The sequence below is a fragment of the Panulirus ornatus genome, chromosome 12 (assembly GCF_036320965.1).
Source record: "Panulirus ornatus isolate Po-2019 chromosome 12, ASM3632096v1, whole genome shotgun sequence".
NCBI lineage: Eukaryota > Metazoa > Arthropoda > Malacostraca > Decapoda > Palinuridae > Panulirus > Panulirus ornatus.
Genome location: NC_092235.1, coordinates 37,414,600 through 37,437,973, shown reverse-complemented (window position 1 = coordinate 37,437,973; position 23,374 = coordinate 37,414,600). Strand labels below are relative to the sequence as shown.

At 43.1% G+C, this 23,374-nt stretch overlaps 1 protein-coding gene across 2 annotated transcripts in view; it reads left to right on the top strand.

Moving 5' to 3' along the window:
• Window positions 1-23,374, top strand: part of LOC139752020 (uncharacterized) — a 786,065-nt gene that overhangs the window by 726,780 nt on the left and 35,911 nt on the right. Inside the window, exon 5 of one of the 2 annotated variants that reach the window (XM_071667797.1) lies at window positions 3,979-4,105. In XM_071667797.1, the coding sequence (XP_071523898.1) occupies window positions 3,979-4,105 (127 nt within the window). Of the gene's footprint in view, window positions 1-3,976; window positions 4,106-23,374 lie in introns of those variants that run through there. The other variant, XM_071667798.1, reaches the window with a different exon arrangement.

Here is a 23,374-nt window from a genome sequence, read left to right as displayed (position 1 = left end):
CCATATTACTCTGGACCTGACCACCATATTACTCTGGACTTGACCACTGTATCACCAGCAATATCTCACCAACATTTCCCTTTTCTCCAACAGCCACTGAACCTTATGTTGATGGGTAGTGTTATCACCAACAATATCATACCAGAACTATTCTTTGTTCTCCAACAACCACATAACCTTTCGCTGAAAGGTAATGTTATCACCAACAATATCTCACCAACACTCCTCTCTCATTTCCAAGAGGCAAACATGCTGGTGTTGATGGGTAGTGTTATCACCAACAATATGTTGGTGTGAGTACAGTCAGGGTATTGAAGGATGACTGTAACACACTTTGTAGACAAGTAGGTCCTTATTTCTGTTAAGGCACAGTACAATACAGGGAAACACACAGTACAACAATACACGAGGACAACAGCTGATCACCACGGAGGACTGGTAGGTAACAAGAGATGCCTCAAGTCACTGGCTAACTAAATCATTAGACGATGTATGGGACGTATCACAATCATTTCCATACGCCGCTAACTAGCTGATATGATAACACTATCATAAAGTATGAGGTAAAGTAATTATATTGTTACACACATATGGGCGTATATGATTACAAACTCTCACACCTCCCTCCACCGATACGTTCATAGCAATGTCTTGAGCGGAATTCTTGTTCTTAATCCGCGGTGAGCAGCGAGGCGCTGGTTTTCTGGGGAGGATGGAAGACTCACGCACGTAAGGGGGATGTCTGTGGGACACTTTGTCCCAACGAAGATAGCTCGGATCCTGGATGCGAACTTGCTCGCCGACATTCAACTAGGGAAGGTGACGGGTGTGTTCATTGTAGCGGGCTGCGGCATCCTGAGCACGCTCAGCACGTGATCACTGATACAAGAACGGAGGAGGAGTCCAAACAAGACCTGGGCTGGGGAGCGTCCAATGTGATTCGGTGTTGCGAAGCTCTAGCAGTCCTTGGTCGAAATCCTCGCAGTCACTGTTGCCAGAAGGAGCCACTTTCAGGATGAGGTGCTTCACAGACTTAACAGAAGCCTCAGTATGGCCATTAGACTGCGGGTAATGTGGCGATGACACCACGAGTCGGACTCCCCAAAGGTCGAGGAACGCTGCAAATTCCCGACTCGTGAATCTGGCCCTTCCGTCGGTCCCCAGACGCACGGGAACGCATACATCACCGATGCAAAGTCGACAGTTGCGTATGGTGGCGACGGACGTCGTATTCGTTGCCGCACGGCATCACAACAGGCCAACCAGATAGACGGTCGACCATGACAAGAAAAGACTTCCCTGATGCACTAAAGAAGTCGGCCGACACGGACTCGATGGGCCTGGTTGGATTGCCGTCACAAGGAAGGGGCTCCTGCTGTTGGCTGGGCTATAATACCTGGCACGGCTCGCACACATGAACAGTGTTCACTATATCCGAGTTGATGCTGGGCCGGAATACAACCTGTCGTGCCCTTTGCTTGGTGACTTCCGTTCCTCGGTGGCTATCGTGCAGCCGATCTAACATTTGGCGACGTAAGGCAGCAGGTACAACGACACGTGCCCCGTAAAGGACGAGGTCTCTATCACAGTAGAGGTCCTCACGCAGTGAGTTATGAAGGTCGTAGCGGTGACGAGGGAAACCGTTTCTCACACAGTCGATGAGCCTGACGTAGGAAGTGTCGTCTCGAGCCGCGGTCAGTAGATCCTCCACTTCCTTATCGTCGTCAGGTGAAAACTCTAAACGCTGGGGGCTGGTAAGGGGCTGTACGGTCCATAAAGTAACGATAGTCCTGATGTAGACATCGATTTCTGTGCTCATCGCTTCGTCCTCTGGGATGGGGCGGCATCTTTGATACAGAGCCTTACTCGCTCGCCACACTGCTGTGAAGAGGTGTGCTGAAAGTTTCTATTTCAGGCGCTGGAGACGAGGTTGCTCAATCACACCCAGCGAGTAGCGGTTATGGATCGGTACGAGTAGGCGATGGTCGGTGACTAACTCGAAGTGTTGCAGGCCGGTGAGGTAAAACCTGTATCCCTTTCTTGCACTGCGGCATGGCCCTCACTGCTGTTGGGGAAGTCCAAAAGGCTAAAGTTGCCCACCTTGCGGCACGTCGTCACTACATCCTGCAGAGAGGAGGAAGCGTCAAGGGAGAAGAGGCGTTGCACCAGCTCCTCATCCTTAACGCCTATCAAAATCACTTGCTTAATTTGGGTTTCCTCACACTGCTGGTGGCTACCTTTACAGATATCGACTTCTTCGGATGCTCTCTTCGGACATACGTAAAAATAGTCAAAAGGGTTCCCATCTACGTTGGCCCTTGATGTGCTCTTGTAAGGCGTCGAGCACTGCCTCCACTGACAACGTGGAGTTTGGGGGCACCAACATTGTATGCTCTCAGACGCGAGGAGTGAAGAGAGACAAGCCCTACGTAGCTAATATGAGCTGCTTCAGCTGTGGTGAGCTCTGTAGATCCACCATTGTAGCATAGTCCATCCATCCCCGTCTCCACTCTCTGAAGTTCTGGTAAGTAACATCAGGGGTGAGAGATGGTGGTGGCTGGGTGGTAGCTTTAGGTGGTGCATGAGTGGAAGGGTGGTCAGGTGGCGTCGTGGGCGCGAATCCTGAGCTAACAGATGGTGCAAGAGGTGGTGAAACTTGTGCCCGAGGTGCCAAAAGTCTTGAGAGGAGAACCTCGAAGCAAGCTGTCTTCTTCTCAACGTTAAGCTTCGTCTTCCCTTCTTCGAATTTCATCTTCCCTGCGCCGTTGTTCATCTTCCTTGCGCTCTTGTTCATCTTCCCTGCGCCGTTGTTCATCTTCTCTGCTCTGTCGTTCCATTCATATCATGATCGAAACGAGGCCTGTGATGGGAGGTGAAGAAGAACGGAAAGCACAAGATGAAGCGGGTTGGGAGTTGTGGGAGGTTGGAGATTCGCAAGAGGCAGCAGCTTGCTGCTGCTGACGGTGCTTATCGCAAGGCATGATTGTGCACTATGTATATTTCAAATACAAACCAACGCTTCAACAGCTCGAACTGGTTGTACAGATCAACACAAGCAACATTAGAAGTTAATCAAAAATGTATTGCATCTGCGTGTGTGTGTGTGTGTACGTGCGCGTGGCGGGTGGTAGAGAGGCAAGCCGTCGATTTGCCGAACGGGGCTGTGACAGTGCTGCTCGAGAATTGATATGGTGTTAACATGCTGCTCGAGAACTGATATGGTGTTAACATAAGTTCGGCGCTCTCACCAGCCAGAAAACTTATGGGTCATCCAGCACCCACAGAAAGGGCCACGAAGGAAACACTACACTTCACTTGCACTGACACTACAATCGCGGAAAAACACAAACACTGTCACTGAACGCGCATCCCCTCATACAATCGACAGTAAAAAAAGAAAATTTCGGGCACAAGATGGCTGGAGGGGTAGCGTGAGACAAAGTGTTCCCCACGGAGATTCACTGTAACTTGTCTATATCCTACTTACTGCGCCATGTATGTTGGTATGAGTACAGTCAGGGTATTGAAGGATGACTGTAACACACTTTGTAGACAAGTAGGTCCTTATTTCTGTTAAGGCACAGTACAATACAGGGAAACACACAGTACAACAATACACGAGGACAACAGCTGATCACCACGGAGGACTGGTGGGTAACAAGAGATGCCACAAGTCACTGGCTAACTAAATTAATATGCGATGTATGGGACGTAACACAATCATTACTATACGCCGCTAAATAACTGATATGATGATATTATAAAGTATGAAGTAATTATATCGTCACACACATATGTGGTTACATAATTACAGTCTCACACACTCCTCTCTCCTCTCCAACAGCCACAGAGCCTGGTGTTTGATGGATATTATTATCACCAACACTCCTCACTCTTCAACAAGCACACAACCTGGTGTTGATGGGTAGTGTTATCACCAACAATATCTCATCAACACTCCTCTCTCTTCTCCAACAGCCACAGAACCTGGTGCTGATGGGGGAGTTCCCTGACTGCGCCGTCAAGCTGTGTGACTTCGAAATCTCGCGAGTGTTGACTCCCGGCCGAGAAGTGCGGGAGATCCTGGGCACGCCGGACTATGTCGGTCAGTAGATGTAGTTTGTATATAGTATATAGTGTATACAGTTCATATAGTGGCCGTAACCAGTGTTGACACTCGGGCGACAGGTGCTGGAGACACTGAGTACGATAATCCACATCAATCAATAGCTACAGTTTGTATAGCATATATAGTTTATAGTGTATATACTTTACATAGTGTATATAGTGGTTGTAACGAGTGTTGACGCCCGAGCGAGAGGTGATAGATCCTGGATGCACCAGACTATATCGGTCAATGGCTCCAGTTTGTATAGTTTACGTGATTTGTATAGTTTTCATAGCATATGTAGTTGCACTAGCGAAAGCTGACGGCCGGCCGAGTAAATATATATATTGTCGCTTATGTGCATCAATAAGTATATATATATATATATATATATATATATATATATATATATATATATATATATATATATATATATATATATATATATATATATATATTCGCCATTTCCTTGCTATTGCGGGAAATGGCGAATAGTATAAAAAAAAAATATATATATATATATATATATATATATATATATATATATATATATATATATATACATATATTCGCCATTTCCTTGCTATTGCGGGAAATGGCGAATAGTATAAAAAAAAGTATATATATATATATATATATATATATATATATATATATATATATATTATATTATATTATATTTTTTATTGTGCTTTGTCGCTGTCTCCCGCGTTAGCGAGGTAGCGCAAGGAAACAAACGACAGAATGGTCCAACCCACCCACTCACACATGTATATACATACACGTCCACACACGCAAATATACATACCTATATATCTCAATGTATACATATATATACACACACATACAGACATATACATATATAAACTGTACATAATTCATACTGTCTGCCTTTATTCATTCCCATCACCACCCCGCCACACATGAAATGAAAAACCCTCTCCCCCGCATGTGCGCGAGGTAGCGCTAGGAAAAGACAACAAAGGCTACATTCATTCACACTCAGTCTCTAGCTGTCATGTATAATGCACTGAAACCACAGCTCCCTTTCCACATCCAAGCCCCACAGAACTTTTCATGGTTTACCCCAGACGCTTCACATGCCCTGGTTCAAAACATTGACAGCACGTCGACCCCGGTATACCACATCGTTCCAATTCACTCTATCCCTTGCACGCCTTTCACTCTCCTGCATGTTCAGGCCCCGATCACTCAAAATCTTTTTCACTCCATCTTTCCACCTCCAGTTTGGTCTCCCACTTCTCCTCGTTCACTCGACCCCTGACACATATATCCTCTTGGTCAATCTTTCCTTACTCATTCTCTCCATGTGACCAACCCATTTCAAAACACCCTCTTCTGCTCTCTCAACCACGCTCTTTTTATTACCACACATCTCTCTTACCCTGTTACTACTTACTCGATCAAACCACCTCACACCACATATTATCCTCAAACATCTCATTTCCAGCACATCCACCCTCCTCCGTACAACTCTATCCATAGCCCACACCTCACAACCACATAACATTGTTAGAGCCACTATTCCTTCAAACATTCCCATTTTTGCTTTCCGAGATAATGTTCTCGACATCCACCCATTCTACAACGCTCTCAGAACTTTCGCCCCTTCTCCCACCCTATGATTCACTTTCGCTTCCATGGTTCCATCCTCTGCCAAATCCAATCCCAGATGTCTAAAACACTTCACTTCCTCCATTTTTCTCCATTCAAACTTACCTCCCAATTGTCTTGACCCTCAACCCTACTGTACCTAATAACCTTGCTCTTATTCGCATTTACTCTCAGCTTTCTTCCTTCACACACTTTACTAACCTCAGTCACCAGCTTCTGCAGTTTCTCACACGAATCAGCCACCCGCGCTGTATCATCAACAAACAACAACTGACTCACTTCCCAAGCTCTCTCATCCACAACAGACTGCATACTTGCCCCTCTTTCCAAAACTCTTGCATTCACCTCCCTAACAACCCCATCCATATCCAAATTAAACTACCATGGAGACATCACATACCTTTGCCGCAAACCAACATCCAGTGAGAACCAATCTCTTTCCTCTATTCCTACACGAACACAAACCTTACATCCTCGATAAAAACTTTCCACTGCTTCTAACAACTTGCCCCCAACAGCATATATTCTTAATTCCTTCCTCAGAGCATCCTTATCATATCCCTTCTCCAGATCCATAAATCCTACATAAAAAAAAATCCATTTCCTTTTCTAAGTATTTCTCACATATATTCTGCAAAGCAAACACCTGATCCACATATATATATATATATTATCCCTGGGGATAGGGGAGAAAGAATACTTCCCACGTATTCCCTGCGTGTCGTAGAAGGCGACTAAACGGGAAGGGAGCGGGGGGCTGGAAATCCTCTCCTCTTGTTTTTTTTTGTTTTTATTTTTCTCAAAGAAGGAACAGAGAGGGGGGCCAGATGAGGATATTCCCTCAAATGCCCAGTCCTCTGTTCTTAACGCTACCTCGCTAATGCGGGAAATGGCGAATAGTATGAAAGAAAGAAAGATATATATATATATATATATATATATATATAATCCCTGGGGATAGGGGATTAAGAATACTTCCCACGTATTCCCTGCGTGTCGTAGAAGGCGACTAAAAGGGGTGGGAGCGGGGGGCTGGAAATCCTCCCCTCTCGTTTTTTTTTTAATTTTCCAAAAGACGGAACAGAGAAGGGGGCCAGGTGAGGGTATTCCCTCAAAGGCCCAGTCCTCTGTTCTTAATGCTACCTCGCTAACGCGGGAAATGGCGAATAGTTTAAAAGAAAAAGAAAAATATATATATATATATATATATATATATATATATATATATACATATTATACTTAGTCGCTGTCTCCCGCGTTAGCGAGCTAGCGCAAGGAAACAGACGAAAGAATGGCCCAACCAACCCACATACACATGTATATATATACATGTCCACACACGCACATATACATACCTATATATCTCAACATATACATATATATACACACACAGACATATACATATATGCACATGTACATAATTCATACTGTCTGTCCTTATTCATTCCCGTCGCCAACCCGCCACATATGAAATGGCATCCTACTCATCCCGCATGTGCGCGAGATAGCGCTAGGAAAAGACAGTCTCTAGCTGTCATGTATAATGCACCGAAACCACAGCTCCCCTTCCACATCCAGGCCCACAGAACTTTCCATGGTTTATCCCAGACGCTTCACATGCCCTACTTCAATCCATTGATAGCACGTCGACCCTGGTATACCACATCGTTCCAATTCACTCTATTCCTTGCACGCCTTTCACCCTCCTGCATGTTCAGGCCCCGATATCTCAAAATCTTTTTCACTCCATCTTTCCACCTCCAATTTGCTCTTCCACTTCTCCTCGTTCCTCCACCTCTGACACATACATCCTCTTTGTCAATCTTTCCTCATTCATTCTCTCCAAATGACCAAACCATTTCAAAACACCTTCTTCTGCTCTCTCAAACAAACTCTTTTTGATACCACACATCTCTTTTACCTTTTCATTATCTACTCGATCAAACAACCTCACACAACATATTGTCCTCAAACATCACATTCCCAGCACATCCAAGAACCTCCGCACAACTCTATCTATAGCCCACGCCTCGCAACCTCGAAGGCTAAGACTGGAGTGTCTAAATATATGTGGATGTAACCAAGATGAGAAAAAGGACAGATATGTAGTATGTTTGAGGAAAGGAACCTGGATGTTCTGGCCCTGAGTGAAACGAAGCTCAAGGGTAAAGTGGAAGAGTGGTCTGCGAATGTTTTGGGAGTAAAGTCAGGAGTTGGTGAGAGGAGAAGAGAAAGGGAAGAAGTATCACTACTCCTGAAACAGGAGTGGTGGGAGTATGTCATAGAGTGTAAGAAAGTAAACTCTAGATTAATATGGCTAAAACTGAAAGTGGATGGAGAGAGATAGGCGTCAGAAGAAAGATCATGAGAGGCAAGTGTTTTGGAGGCAACTGAGTGAGTGTGTTAGTAGTTTTGATGCACGAGACCGGGTTATAGTGATGGGTGATTAGAACACAAAGGTGAGTACTGTGGCAGTTGAGGGAATAATTGGTGTACATTGGATGTTCAGTGTTGTAAATGGAAATGGTGAAGAGCTCGTAGATTTGTGTGCTAAAAAAAAAGACTGATGATTGGAAATACCTGGTTTAAAAAAAGGGATATACATAAGTATACTTATGGAAGTAGGAGAGATGGCCAGAGAGCGTTATTGGATTACGTGTTATTTGATAGGCGCGCGAAAGAGAGACTTTTGGATTTTAATGTGCTGAAAGGTGCACATGTCTGACCATTATCTTGTGGATGCGAAGGTGAAGAGTTGTAGAGGTTTTCAGAAAAGAAGAGTAAATTTTGGGGGTGAAGAGAGTGGTGAGAGTAAGTGAGCTTCGGAGGGAGACTTCTGTGAGGAAGTAACAAGAGAGAATGAGTGCAGAATGGAAAAAAGTGAAAGCAAAGGACGTAAGGGGAGTGGGGGAGGAATGGGACGTATTTAGGGAAGCAATGATGGCTTGCGCAAAAGATGTTTGTGGTATGAGAAGCGTGGGAGGTGGGCAGATTACAAAGGGTAGTGAGTGGTGAGATAAAGAAGTAAGGTTATTAGTGAAAGAGAAGAGAAAGGCATTTGGACGATTTTTGCAGGGAAATAGTGCAAATGACAGGGAGATGTATAAATGAAAGAGGCAGGAGGTCAGGAGAAGGGTGCAAGAGGTGAAAAAGAGGGCACAAGAGAGTTGGGGTGAGAGAGTATCAATATATTTTATTGAGAGTAAAAAGATGTTCTGGAAGGAGGTATATAAAGTGAGTAAGACAAGAGAACAAATGGGAACATTGGTGAAGGGGGCTAATGGAGGAGTCAATAACAAGTAGTGGTGATGTGAGAAGATGGAGTGAGTATTTTGAAGGTTTGTTGAATGTGGTTGATGATAGATTGGCAGATATAGGGTGTTTTGGTCGAGTTAGTGTGCGAAGTAAGAGGGTTAGGGAAAATGATTTGGTAAACAGGGAAGAGGTAGTAAAAGCTTTGCCGAAGATGAAAGCCGGCAAGGCAGCGGGTGTGGATGGTTGGGGGTTGACTGTGTCGTTGAATGGTTGGTAAGGTTATTTAATGCATTTATCGCTTTTGGTGAGGTGCCTGAGGATTGCCGGAATGCATGCACAGTGCCATCGTACAGAGGCAAAGGGGATAAAGGTGAGTGCTCAAATTACAGAGGTATAGATCTGTTGAGTATTCCTGGGAAATGATATGGGAGGTTATTGATTGAGAGGGTGAAGGCATGTACAGAGCATCAGACTGGGGAAGCGCAGTATGGTTTCAGAAGTGGTAGATGATGTGTGGATCAGGTGTTTGCTTTGAAGAATGTATGTGAGAAATACTTATAAAAACAAATGTATTTGTATGTAGCATTTATGGATCTGGAGAAGGCGTATGATAGAGTTGATACAGATGCTCTGTGGAAGGTATTAAGAATATATGGTGTGGGAGGCAAGTTTTTAGAAGCAGTGACAAGTTTTTATATAGGATGTAAGGCATGTGTACGAGTATGAAGAGAGGAAAGTGATTGGTTCTCAGTGAATTTCGGTTTGAGACAGGAGTGCATGATGTCTCCATGGTTGTTTAATTTGTTTATGGATGAGGTTGTCAGGGAGGTGAATGCAAGAGTTTTGGAGAGAGGGGCAAGTATGTAGTCTGTTGTGGATGAAAGCGCTTGGGAAGTGAGTCAGTTGTTTCGCTGATGATACAGTGCTGGTGGTTGATTCGGGTGAGAAACTGCAGAAGCTGATGACTGACTTTGGTAAAGTGTGTGAAAGAAGAAAGCTGAGAGTATATGTGAATAAGAACAAGGTAATTAAGTATAGTATGGTTGAGGGACAAGTCAATTGGGAGGTAAGTTTAAATGGAGAAAAATTGGAGGAAGTGAAGTGCTTTAGATATCTGGGAGTGGATTTGGCAGCGGATGGAACCATGGAAGCGGAAGTGAGCCACAGGATGGGGGAGGTGGCAAAGGTTCTGGGAGTGCTGAAGAATGTGTGGAAGTCGAGAACATTATCTCGGAGAGCAAAAATGGGTATGTTTGAAGGAATAGTGGTTCCAACAATGTTATATGGTTGCGAGGCGTGGGCTATAGATAGGGTTGTGCGGAGGAAGGTTGGATGTGCTGGAAATGAGATGTTTGAGGACAATATGTGGTATGAGTTGGTTTGATCGAGTAAGTAATGAAAGGGTAAGAGAGATTGTGTGGTGATAAAAAGAGTGTAGTTGAGAGAGCAGTGGAGGGTGTATTTAAATGGTTTGGTCACATGGAGAGAATGAGTGAGGAAAGATTGACCAAGAGGATATATGTGTCAGAGGTGGATGGAAAGAGAAGAAGTGGGAGACCAAACTGGAGGTGGAAGTAAGGAGTGAAAAAGATTTTGAGCGATCTGGGCCTGAACATGCAGGAGGGCGAAAGGCGTTCAAGGAATAGAGTGAATTGAAACGATATGGTATAACAGGATCGATATGCCGTTAATGAATTGAACCAGGGCATATGAAACGTGTGGGGTAAACCATGAAAAGATTTTTGAGGCCTGGATGTGGAAAGGGACCTGTGGTTTCGGTGCATTATACATGACTGCTAAGGAATGAGTGTGAACGAATATGGCCTTTGTTGTCTTTTCCTAGGAGTACTTCGCACGCATGCGGGGGGAGGGGGTTTTCATTTCATGTGTAGCTGGGTGGCGACGGGAATGATTAAAGGCAGCAAGTGTGAACCATGTACATGTGCATATATGTATATGTTTGTATATATACATATATATATATATATATATATATATATATATATATATATATATATATATATATATATATATATATATATATATATATATATATATATATATATATCTTTTTACTTTCATACTATTCGCCATTTCCCGCATTAGCGAGGTAGCGTTAAGAACAGAAGACTGGGCCTTTGAGGGAATATCCTCACCTGGCCCCCCTTCTCTGTTCCTTCTTTTGGAAAATTGAAAAAAAAAAAAACGAGAGGGGAGGATTTCCAGCCACCCGCTCCCTCCCCTTTTAGTCGCCGTCTACGACACGCAGGGAATACGTGGGAAGTATTCTTTCTCCCCTATCCCCAGGGATAACATATATATATATATATATATATATATATATATATATATATATATATATATATATATATATATATATATATATATATATATATATATATATATTTATAGATATATATGTATATATATATATATATATATATATATATATATATATATATATATATATATATATATATATATATATATATATATATATATATAAAGCTTTGAAGATGAAAGCCGGCAACGCAGCAGGTTTGGATGGTATTGCAGTGGAATTTATTAAAACAGGGGGTGACTGTATTATTGACTGGTTGGTAAGGTTATTTAATGTATGTATGACTCATGGTGAGGTGCCTGAGGATTGGCGGAATGCGTGCATAGTGCCATTGTACAAAGGCAAAGGGGATAAGAGTGAGTGCTCAAATTACAGAGGTATAAGTTTGTTGAGTATTCCTGGTAAATTATATGGGAGGGTATTGATTGAGAGGGTGATGGCATGTACAGAGCATCAGATTGGGGAAGAGCAGTGTGGTTTCAGAAGTGGTAGAGCATGTGTGGATCAGGTGTTTGCTTTAAAGAATGTATGTGAGAAATACTTAGAAAAGCAAATGGATTTGTATGTAGCATTTATGGATCTGGAGAAGGCATATGATAGAGTTGATAGAGATGCTCTGTGGAAGGTATTAAGAATATATGGTGTGGGAGGCAAGTTGTTAGAAGCAGTGAAAAGTTTTTATCGAGGATTTAAGGCATGTGTACGTGTAGGAAGAGAGGAAAGTGATTGGTTCTCAGTGAATGTAGGTTTGCGTCAGGGGTGTGTGATGTCTCCATGGTTGTTTAATTTGTTTATGGATGGGGGTGTTATGGAGGTGAATGCAAGAGTTTTGGAAAGAGGGGCAAGTATGAAGTCTGTTGGGGATGAGAGAGCTTGGGAACTGAGTCAGTTGTTGTTCGCTGATGATACAGCGCTGGTGGCTGATTCATGTGAGAAACTGCAGAAGCTGGTGACTGAGTTTGGTAAAGTGTGTGAAAGAAGAAAGTTAAGAGTAAATGTGAATAAGAGCAAGGTTATTAGGTACAGTAGGGTTGATGGTCAAGTCAATTGGGAGTTAAGTTTGAATGGAGAAAAACTGGAGGAAGTAAAGTGTTTTAGATATCTGGGAGTGGATCTGGCAGCGGATGGAACCATGGAAGCGGAAGTGGATCATAGGGTGGGGTAGGGGGCGAGAATTCTGGGAGCCTTGAAGAATGTGGGGAACTCGAGAACATTATCTCGAACATTATCTATGAGGACAATGTGTGGTGTGAGGTGGTTTGATCGAGTAAGTAACGTAAGGGTAAGAGAGATGTGTGGAAATAAAAAGAGCGTGGTTGAGAGAGCAGAAGAGGGTGTTTTGAAATGGTTTGGGCACATGGAGAGAATGAGTGAGGAAAGATTGACCAAGAGGATATATATGTCGGAGGTGGAGGGAACGAGAAGTGGGAGACCAAATCGGAGGTGGAAAGATGGAGTGAAAAATATTTTGTGTGATCGGAGACTGAACATGCAGGAGGGTGAAAGCGGGCAAGGAATAGAGTGAATTGGATCGATGTGGTATACCGGGGTTGAGGTGCTGTCAGTGGATTGAATCAGGGCATGTGAAGCGTCTGGGGTAAACCATGGAAAGCTGTGTAGGTATGTATATTTGCGTGTGTAGACGTATGTATATACATGTGTATGGGGGTGGGTTGGGCCATTTCTTTCGTCTGTTTCCTTGCGCTACCTCGCAAACGCGGGAGACAGCGACAAAAAAAATATATATATATATATATATATATATATATATATATATATATATATATATATATACATATTTTTTTATTTATTTTGCTTTGTCGCTGTCTCCCGCGTTTGCGAGGTAGCGCAAGGAAACAGACGAAAGAAATGGCCCAACCCACCCCCATATAAATGTATAAACATATACGTCCACAAACGCAAATATACATACCTATACATCTCAATGTACACATATATATACACACACAGACACATACATATATACCCCTGCACACAATTCACCCTGTCTGCCTTTATTCATTTCCATCGCCACCTCGCCACACATGGAATACCATCCCCCTCTCCCCTCATGTGTGCGAGGTAGCGCTAGGAAAAGATAACAAAGGCCCCATTTATTCACACTCAGTCTCTAGCTGTCATGCAATAATGCCCGAAACCACAGCTCCCTTTCCACATCCAGGCCCCACACAACTTTCCATGGTTTACCCCAGACGCTTCATATACCCTGATTCAATCCACTGACAGCACGTCAACCCCGGTATACCACATCGATCCAATTCACTTAATTCCTTGCCCGCCTTTCACCCTCCTGCATGTTCGGGCCCCGATCACTCAAAATCTTTTTCACTCCATCTTGCCACCTCCAATTTGGTCTCCCACTTCTCCTCGTTCCCTCCACCTCCGACACATATATCCTCTTGGTCAATCTTTCCTCACTCATTCTCTCCATGTGCCCAAACCATTTCAAAACACCCTCTTCTGCTCTCTCAACCACGCTCTTTTTATTTCCACACATCTCTCTTACCCTTACATTACTTACTCGATCAAACCACCTCACACCACAAATTGTCCTCAAACATCTCATTTCCAGCACATCCATCCTCCTGCGAACAACTCTATCCATAGCCCACGCCTCGCAACCATACAACATTGTTGGAACCATTATTCCTTCACTATTCCTTATTATTATTATTATTTTATTTATTATTTATTTTTACTTTGTCGCTGTCTCCCGCGTTTGCGAGGTAGCTCAAGGAAACAGACGAATGAAATCGCCCAACCCACCCCCATACACATGTATACACATACACGTCCACACACGCAAATATACATACCTATACATCTCAATGTACACTTATATATACACACACAGACACATACACATATACTCATGCACACAATTCACACTGTCTGCCTTTATTCATTCCCATCGCCACCTCGCCACACATGGAATACCATCCCCCTCCCCTCTCATGTGTGCGAGGTAGCGCTAGGAAAAGACAACAAAGGCCCCATACGTTCACACTCAGTCTCTAGCTGTCATGCAATAATGCCCGAAACCACAGCTCCCTTTCCGCATCCAGGCCCCACACAACTTTCCATGGTTTACCCCAGACGCTTCATATGCCCTGATTCAATCCACTGACAGCACCTCAACCACGGTATACCACATCGATCCAATTCACTCTATTCCTTGCCCGCCTTTCACCCTCCTGCATGTTCAGGCCCCGATCACTCAAAATCTTTTTCACTCCATCTTTCCACCTCCAATTTGGTCTCCCACTTCTCCTCGTTCCCTCCACCTCCGACACATATATCCTCTTGGTCAATCTTTCCTCACTCATTCTCTCCATGTGCCCAAACCATTTCAAAACACCCTCTTCTGCTCTCTCAACCACGCTCTTTTTATTTCTACACATTTCTCTTACCCTTACATTACTTACTCGATCAAACCACCTCACACCACAAATCGTCCTCAAACATCTCATTTCCAGCACATCCATCCTCCTGCGCACAACTCTATCCATAGCCTACGCCTCGCAACCATACAACATTGTTGGAACCGCTATTCCTTCAAAGATAGCCATTTTTGCTTTCCGAGATAATGTTCTCGACTTCCAAACATTCTTCAAGGCTCCCAGGATTTTCGCCCCCTCCCCCACCCTATGATTCACTTCCGCTTCCATGGTTCCATCCGCTACCAGATCCACTCCCAGATATCTAAAACACTTTACTTCCTCCAGTTTTTCTCAATTCAAACTTACCTCCCAATTGACTTGACCCTCAACCCTACTGTACCTAATAACCTTGCTCTTATTCACATTTACTCTTAACTTTCTTCTTTCACACACTTTACCAAACTCAGTCACCAGCTTCTGCAGTTTCTCACATGAATCAGCCACCAGCGCTGTATCATCAGCGAACAACAACTGACTCACTTCCCAAGCTCTCTCATCCACAACAGACGCCATACTTGCCCCTCTTTCCAAAACTCTTTCATTCACTTCCCTAACAACCCCATCCATAAACAAATTAAACAGCCATGGAGACATTACACACCCCTGCCGCAAACCTACATTCACTGAGAACCAATCACTTTCCTCTCTTCCTACACGTACACATGCCTCACATCCTCGATAAAAACTTTTCACTGCTTCTAACAACTTGCCTCCCACACCATATATTCTTAATACCTTCCACAGAGCATCTCTATCAACTCTATCATAATCCTTCTCCAGATCCATAAATGCTATATACAAATCTATTTGCTTATCTAAGTATTCCTCACATACATTCTTCAAAGCAAACACCTAATCCACACATCCTCTACCACTTCTGAAACCATACTGCTCTTACCTAATCTGATGCTCTGTACATGCCTTCACCCTCTCAATCAATACCCTCCCATATAATTTACCAGGAATACTCAACAAACTTATACCTCTGTAATTTGAGCACTCACTCTTATCCCCTTTGCCTTTGTACAATGGCACTATGCAAGCATTCCGCCAATCCTCAGGCTCAAATTACAGAGGTATAAGTTTGTTGAGTAGAGGATGTGTGGATCAGGTGTTTGGTTTGAAGAATGTATGTGAGGAATACTTAGAAAAGCAAATGGATTTGTATATAGCATTTATGGATTTGGAGAAGGCATATGATAGAGTTGATAGGGATGCTCTTTGGAAGGTATTAAGAATAAATGGTGTGGGAGGCAAGTTGTTAGGAGCAGTGAAAAGTTTTTATCGAGGATGTAAGGCATGTGTACGTGTTGGAAGAGAGGAAAGTGATTGGTTCTCAGTGAATGTAGGTTTGCGGCAGGGGGGTGTGATGGCTCCATGGTTCTTGAATTTGTTTATGGATGGGGTTGTTAGGGAGGTGAATGCAAGAGTTTTGGAAAGAGGGGCAAGTATGGAGTCTGTTGGTGATGAGAGAGCTTGGGAAGTGAGTCAGTTGTTGTTCGCTGATGATACAGCGCTGGTGGCTGATTCAAGTGAGAAACTGCAGAAGCTGATGACTGAGCTTGGTAAAGTGTGTGAAAGAAGAAAGATGAGAGTAAATGTGAATAAGAGCAAGGTTATTAGGTACAGTAGGGTGGAGGGTCAAGTCAATTGGGAGGTAGGTTTGAATGGAGAAAAACTGGAGGAAGTGAAGTGTTTTATCCATCTGGGAGTGGATATGGCAGCGAATAGAACCATGGAAGCGGAAGTAAATCATAAGGTGGGGGAGGGGGCAAAAATTCTGGGAGCCTTGAAGAATGTGTGGAAGTCGAGAACATTATCTCGGAAAGCAAAAATGGGTATGTTTGAAGGAATAGTAGTTCCAACAATGTTGTATGGTTGCGAGGCGTGGGCTATGGATAGAGTTGTGCGGAGGAGGGTGGATGTGCTGGAAATGAGATGTTTGAGGACAATATGTAGTGTGAGGTGGTTTGATCGAGTAAGTAACGTAAGGGTAAGAGAGATGTGTGGAAATAGAAAGAGTGTGGTTGAGAGAGCAGAAGAGGGTGTTTTGAAATGGTTTGGTCACAGGGAGAGAATGAGTGAGGAAAGATGGACCAAGAGGATATATGTGTTAGAGATGGAGGGAACGAGGAGAAGTGGGAGTCCAAATTGGAGGTGGGAAGATGGATTGAAAAAGATTTTGAGTGATCGGGGCCTGAACATGCAGGAGGGTGAAAGGTGTGCAAGGAATAGAGTGAATTGGAACGATGTGATATACCGGGGTCGACGTGCTGTCAATGGATTGTACCAGGGCATGTGAAGTTTCTGGTGTAAACCATGGAAAGTTCTGTGGGTCTGGATATGGAAAGGGAGCTGTGGTTTCGGTGCATTATTACATGACAGCTAGAGAATGAGTGTGAACGAATGTGCCCTTTGTTGTCTTCTCCTAGCACTACCTCGCACACATGAGGGGGGGAGAGGGTTGTTATTCAATGTGTGGCGAGGTCGCGATGGGATGAATAAAGGCAGACAGTATGAATTATGTACATGTGTATATATGTATATGTCCCTGTGTATATATATGTATACATTGAGATGTATAGGTATGTATACTTGCGTGTGTGGACGTGTATGTATATACATGTGTATGTGGGTGTGTTGGGCCATTCTTTCGTCTGTTTCCTTGCGCTACCTCGCTAACGCGGGAGATTGCGACAAAGCAAAATATAACAATATATATATATATATATATATATATATATATATATATATATATATATATATATATATATATATATATATATATATATTATATATATATATATATATATATATATATATATATATATATATATATATATATATATATATATATATATATATATATTATCCCTGGGGATAGAGGATTAAGAATACTTCCCACGTATTCCCTGCGTGTCGTAGAAGGCGACTAAAAGGGAAGGGAGCGGGGGGCTGGAAATCCTCCCCTCTCTTTTTTAGTTTTCCTAATGAAGGAACAGAGGAGGGGGCCAAGTGAGGATATTCCCTGAAAGGCTCAGTCCTCTGGTCTTAACGCTACCTTGCTAACGCGGGAAATGGCGAATAGTATAAAAAAATATATATATATATATATATATATATATATATATATATATATATATATATATATATGTACATAAAGTCTAGTGAGTAAGTTTGAAAGTGTAGAATGGGCAAGTCAGGGTGTCGAGACTGAGCAAGCCTGAACATATCGGTCAGTTTCTGGATGCTTATGTTGGTACAATCTGACCAAAGCTGAACTTGTCGAATGATTGATATGATTTATATGGTTAGGATATCTTATTTTGACTTAATATCAGGGTAATTTATATTAGCGTGGCGTCGTTGATGTGCGCGTGTTGTTATAGTACGTATTGTCTTCGTACACTTCAGTAACAACCACTGTCCGGTTACTCTTGGCGAGGAACGTCGTCCACTTGATGCTGTCATTGTAGTCTGTATAAACTGTGTTTACTTCTATTTTTGGCAGGTGTGATGGTGACGGCCAACGGTGGGGAGAAGGTCTGCAAACCTAACAACACAGTACTTGAATTTTGCCTGTTACACTCAGCCACCCTCCATTATCTCTCTCTCTCTCTCTCTCTCTCTCTCTCTCTCTCTCTCTCTCTCTCTCTCTCTCTCTCTCTCTCTCTCTCTCTCTCTCTCTCTCTCTCTCTGTCAGTATCTAGAGGGAGTCGTCAGTAAGTATTCGGGAGTCTACTCCACAAAGCAGTTAGCTTCGATGTCTTCCAATGCTAGCAAGTGTCAACTGATCCGTCGTACAAATGAAACCTGGGTCACGGGTCGCACTGATTAGCCTTCTCCTTTGTGATTTTTGTCTACACTCGTCACACTTTACACAAATGGTATAGATAAATTAAGAAAAATACTGACACAGTACAGTCCTCACTGATCAGTGCACTTGCTCGCAGAGAAACTCTTTCAGATATCTTCATCCACTCAAGTAACACAAACTTGATCACCAGAGGACGCACTTATGCGTCATGAGGATCACATACCTAATGTAGTGCCAGGCATCTGTAAACATACTTGAGGCTCTCCAGGCTGGAATATCGAAGCAGGAAAGCAGTCATCCCTCACGCACAATGATACACGTACATAAACACGTCTACACGCAAAGATTTACACATTTACACGCACAAAACGTCAGGTCCACATGCACACATTTGTTTACACCTACATGTATTTATCTAAACACACAAACACATATTCATATATATATATATATATATATATATATATATATATATATATATATATATATATATATATATATATATATATATATATATATATATATATATATATATATATTTTTTTTTTTTTTTTTTTTTTTTGCTTTGTCGCTGTCTCCCGCGTTTGCGAGGTAGCGCAAGAAAACAGACGAAAGAAATGGCCCAACCCACCCCATACACATGTATATACATACGTCCACACACGCAAATATACATACCTACACAGCTTTCCATGGTTTACCCCAGACGCTTCACATGCCTTGATTCAATCCACTGACAGCACGTCAACCCCGGTATACCACATCGCTCCAATTCACTCTATTCCTTGCCCTCCTTTCACCCTCCTGCATGTTCAGGCCCCGATCACACAAAATCTTTTTCACTCCATCTTTCCACCTCCAATTTGGTCTCCCTCTTCTCCTCGTTCCCTCCACCTCCGATACATATATCCTCTTGGTCAATCTTTCCTCACTCATTCTCTCCATGTGCCCAAACCATTTCAAAACACCCTCTTCTGCTCTCTCAACCACGCTCTTTTTATTTCCACACATCTCTCTTACCCTTACGTTACTTACTCGATCAAACCACCTCACACCACACATTGTCCTCAAACATCTCATTTCCAGCACATCCATCCTCCTGCGCACAACTCTATCCATAGCCCACGCCTCGCAACCATACAACATTGTTGGAACCATTATTCCTTCAAGCATACCCATTTTTGCTTTCCGAGATAATGTTCTCGACTTCCACACATTCTTCAAGGCTCCCAGAATTTTCGCCCCCTCCCCCACCCTATGATCCACTTCCGCTTCCATGGTTCCATCTGCTGCCAGATCCACTCCCAGATATCTAAAACACTTCACTTCCTCCAGTTTTTCTCCATTCAAACTCACCTCCCAATTGACTTGACCCTCAACCCTACTGTACCTAATAACCTTGCTCTTATTCACATTTACTCTTAACTTTCTTCTTTCACACACTTTACCAAACTCAGTCACCAGCTTCTGCAGTTCCTCACATGAATCAGCCACCAGCGCTGTATCATCAGCGAACAACAACTGACTCACTTCCCAAGCTCTCTCATCCCCAACAGACTTCATACTTGCCCCTCTTTCCAAAACTCTTGCATCCACCTCCCTAACAACCCCATCCATAAACAAATTAAACAACCATGGAGACATCACACACCCCTGCCGCAAACCTACATTCACTGAGAACCAATCACTTTCCTCTCTTCCTACACGTACACATGCCTTACATCCTCGATAAAAACTTTTCACTGCTTCTAACAACTTGCCTCCCACACCATATATTCTTAATACCTTCCACAGAGCATCTCTATCAACTCTATCATATGCCTTCTCCAGATCCATAAATGCTACATACAAATCCATTTGCTTTTCTAAGTATTTCTCACATACATTCTTCAAAGCAAACACCTGATCCACACATCCTCTACCACTTCTGAAACCACACTGCTCTTCCCCAATGTTGGGGTGAAGAGGGTGGTGAGAGTAAGTGAGCTTGGGAAGGAGACTTGTGTGAGGAAGTACCAGGAGAGACTGAGTACAGAATGGAAAAAGGTGAGAACAATGGAAGTAAGGGGAGTGGGGGAGGAATGGGATGTATTTAGGGAATCAGTGATGGATTGCGCAAAAGATGCTTGTAGCATGAGAAGAGTGGGAGGTGGGTTGATGAGAAAGGGTAGTGAGTGGTGGGATGAAGAAGTAAGAGTATTAGTGAAAGAGAAGAGAGAGGCATTTGGATGATTTTTGCAGGGAAAAAATGTAATTGAGTGGGAGATGTACAAAAGAAAGAGACAGGAGGTCAAGAGAAAGGTGCAAGAGGTGAAAAAAAGGGCAAATGAGACTTGGGGTGAGAGAGTATCATTAAATTTTAGGGAGAATAAAAAGATGTTCTGGAAGGAGGTAAATAAAGTGCGTAAGACAAGGGAGCAAATGGGAACTTCAGTGAAGGGTGCAAATGGGGAGGTAATAACAAGTAGTGGTGATGTGAGAAGGAGATGGAGTGAGTATTTTGAAGGTTTGTTGAATGTGTTTGATGATAGAGCGGCAGATATAGGGTGTTTTGGTCGAGGTGGTGTGCAAAGTGAGCGGGTTAGGGAAAATGATTTGGTAAACAGAGAAGAGGTAGTAAGAGCTTTCCGGAAGATGAAAGCCGGCAAGGCAGCAGGTTTGGATGGTATTGCAGTGGAATTTATTAAAAAAGGGGGTGACTGTATTGTTGACTGGTTGGTAAGGTTATTTAATGTATGTATGACTCATGGTGAGGTGCCTGAGGATTGGCGGGATGCGTGCATAGTGCCATTGTACAAAGGCAGGGGGGATAAGAGTGAGTGCTCAAATTACAGGGTATAAGTTTGTTGAGTATTCCTGGTAAATTATATGGGAGGGTATTCATTGAGAGGGTGAAGGCATGTACAGAGCATCAGATATATATATATATATATATATATATATATATATATATATATATATATATATATATATATATATATATATATATATATATATATATATATATATATATATATATATGTATGTATATATATTTATTTATTTATTTTATTTTGTTTTGTCACTGTCTCCCGCGTTTGCGAGGTAGCGCAAGGAAACAGACGAATGAAATGTCCCAACCCACCCCCATACACATGTATATACATACACGTCCACACACGCAAATATACATACCTATACATCTCAATGTACACATATATATACACACACAGACACATACATATATACCCATGCACACAATTCACACTGTCTGCCTTTATTCATTCCCATCGCCACCTCGCCACACATGGAATACCATCCCTCTACCCCCTCATGTGTGCGAGGTAGCGCTAGGAAAAGACAACAAAGGCCCCATTCGTGCACACTCAGTCTCTAGCTGTCGTGTAATAATGCGCGAAACCACAGCTCCCTTTCCACATCCAGGCCCCACACAACTTTCCATGGTTTACCCCAGACGCTTCACATGCCCTGATTCAATCAACTGACAGCCTGTCAACCCCGGTATACCACATCAATCCAATTCACTCTATTCCTTGCCCTCCTTTCACCCTCCTGCATGTTCAGGCCCCGATCACTCAAAATCTTTTTCACTCCATCTTTCCACCTCCAACCTGGTCTCCCACTGCTCCTCGTTCTCTCCACCTCCGACACATATATCCTCTTGGTCAATCTTTCCTCACTCATTCTCTCCATGTGCCCAAACCATTTCAAAAAACCCTCTTCTGCTCTCTCAACCACGCTCTTTTTATTTCCACACAGCTCTCTTACCCTTACATTACTTACTCGATCAAAACACCTCACACCACACATTGTCCTGAAACATCTCATTTCCAGCACATCCACCCTCCTGCGCACAACTCTATCCATAGACCACGCCTCGCAACCATACAACAGCTAGGAAAAGACAACAAAGGCCCCATTCGTGCACACTCAGTCTCTAGCTGTCGTGTAATAATGCGCGAAACCAAAGCTCCCTTTCCACATCCAGGCCCCACACAACTTTCCATGGTTTACCCCAGACGCTTCACATGCCCTGATTCAATCCACTGACAGCCTGTCAACCCCGGTATACCACATCAATCCAATTCACTCTATTCCTTGCCCTCCTTTCACCCTCCTGCATGTTCAGGCCCCGATCACTCAAAATCTTTTTCACTCCATCTTTCCACCTCCAACCTGGTCTCCCACTGCTCCTCGTTCTCTCCACCTCCGACACATATATCCTCTTGGTCAATCTTTCCTCACTCATTCTCTCCATGTGCCCAAACCATTTCAAAAAACCCTCTTCTGCTCTCTCAACCACGCTCTTTTTATTTCCACACAGCTCTCTTACCCTTACATTACTTACTCGATCAAAACACCTCACACCACACATTGTCCTGAAACATCTCATTTCCAGCACATCCACCCTCCTGCACACAACTCTATCCATAGACCACGCCTCGCAACCATACAACATTGTTGGAACCACTATTCCTTCAAACATACCCATTTTTGCTTTCCGAGATAATGTTCTCGACTTCCACACATTCTACAAGGCTCCTAGAATTTTCGCACCCGCCCCCACCCTATGATTCACTTCCGCTTCCATGGTTCCATCCGCTGCCAGATACACTCCCAGATATCTAAAACACTTTACTTCCTCCAGTTTTTCTCCATTCAAACCTACCTCCCAATTGACTTGACCCTCAACCCTACTGTACCTAATAACCTTGCTCTTATTCACATTTACTCTTAACTTTCTTCTTTCACACACT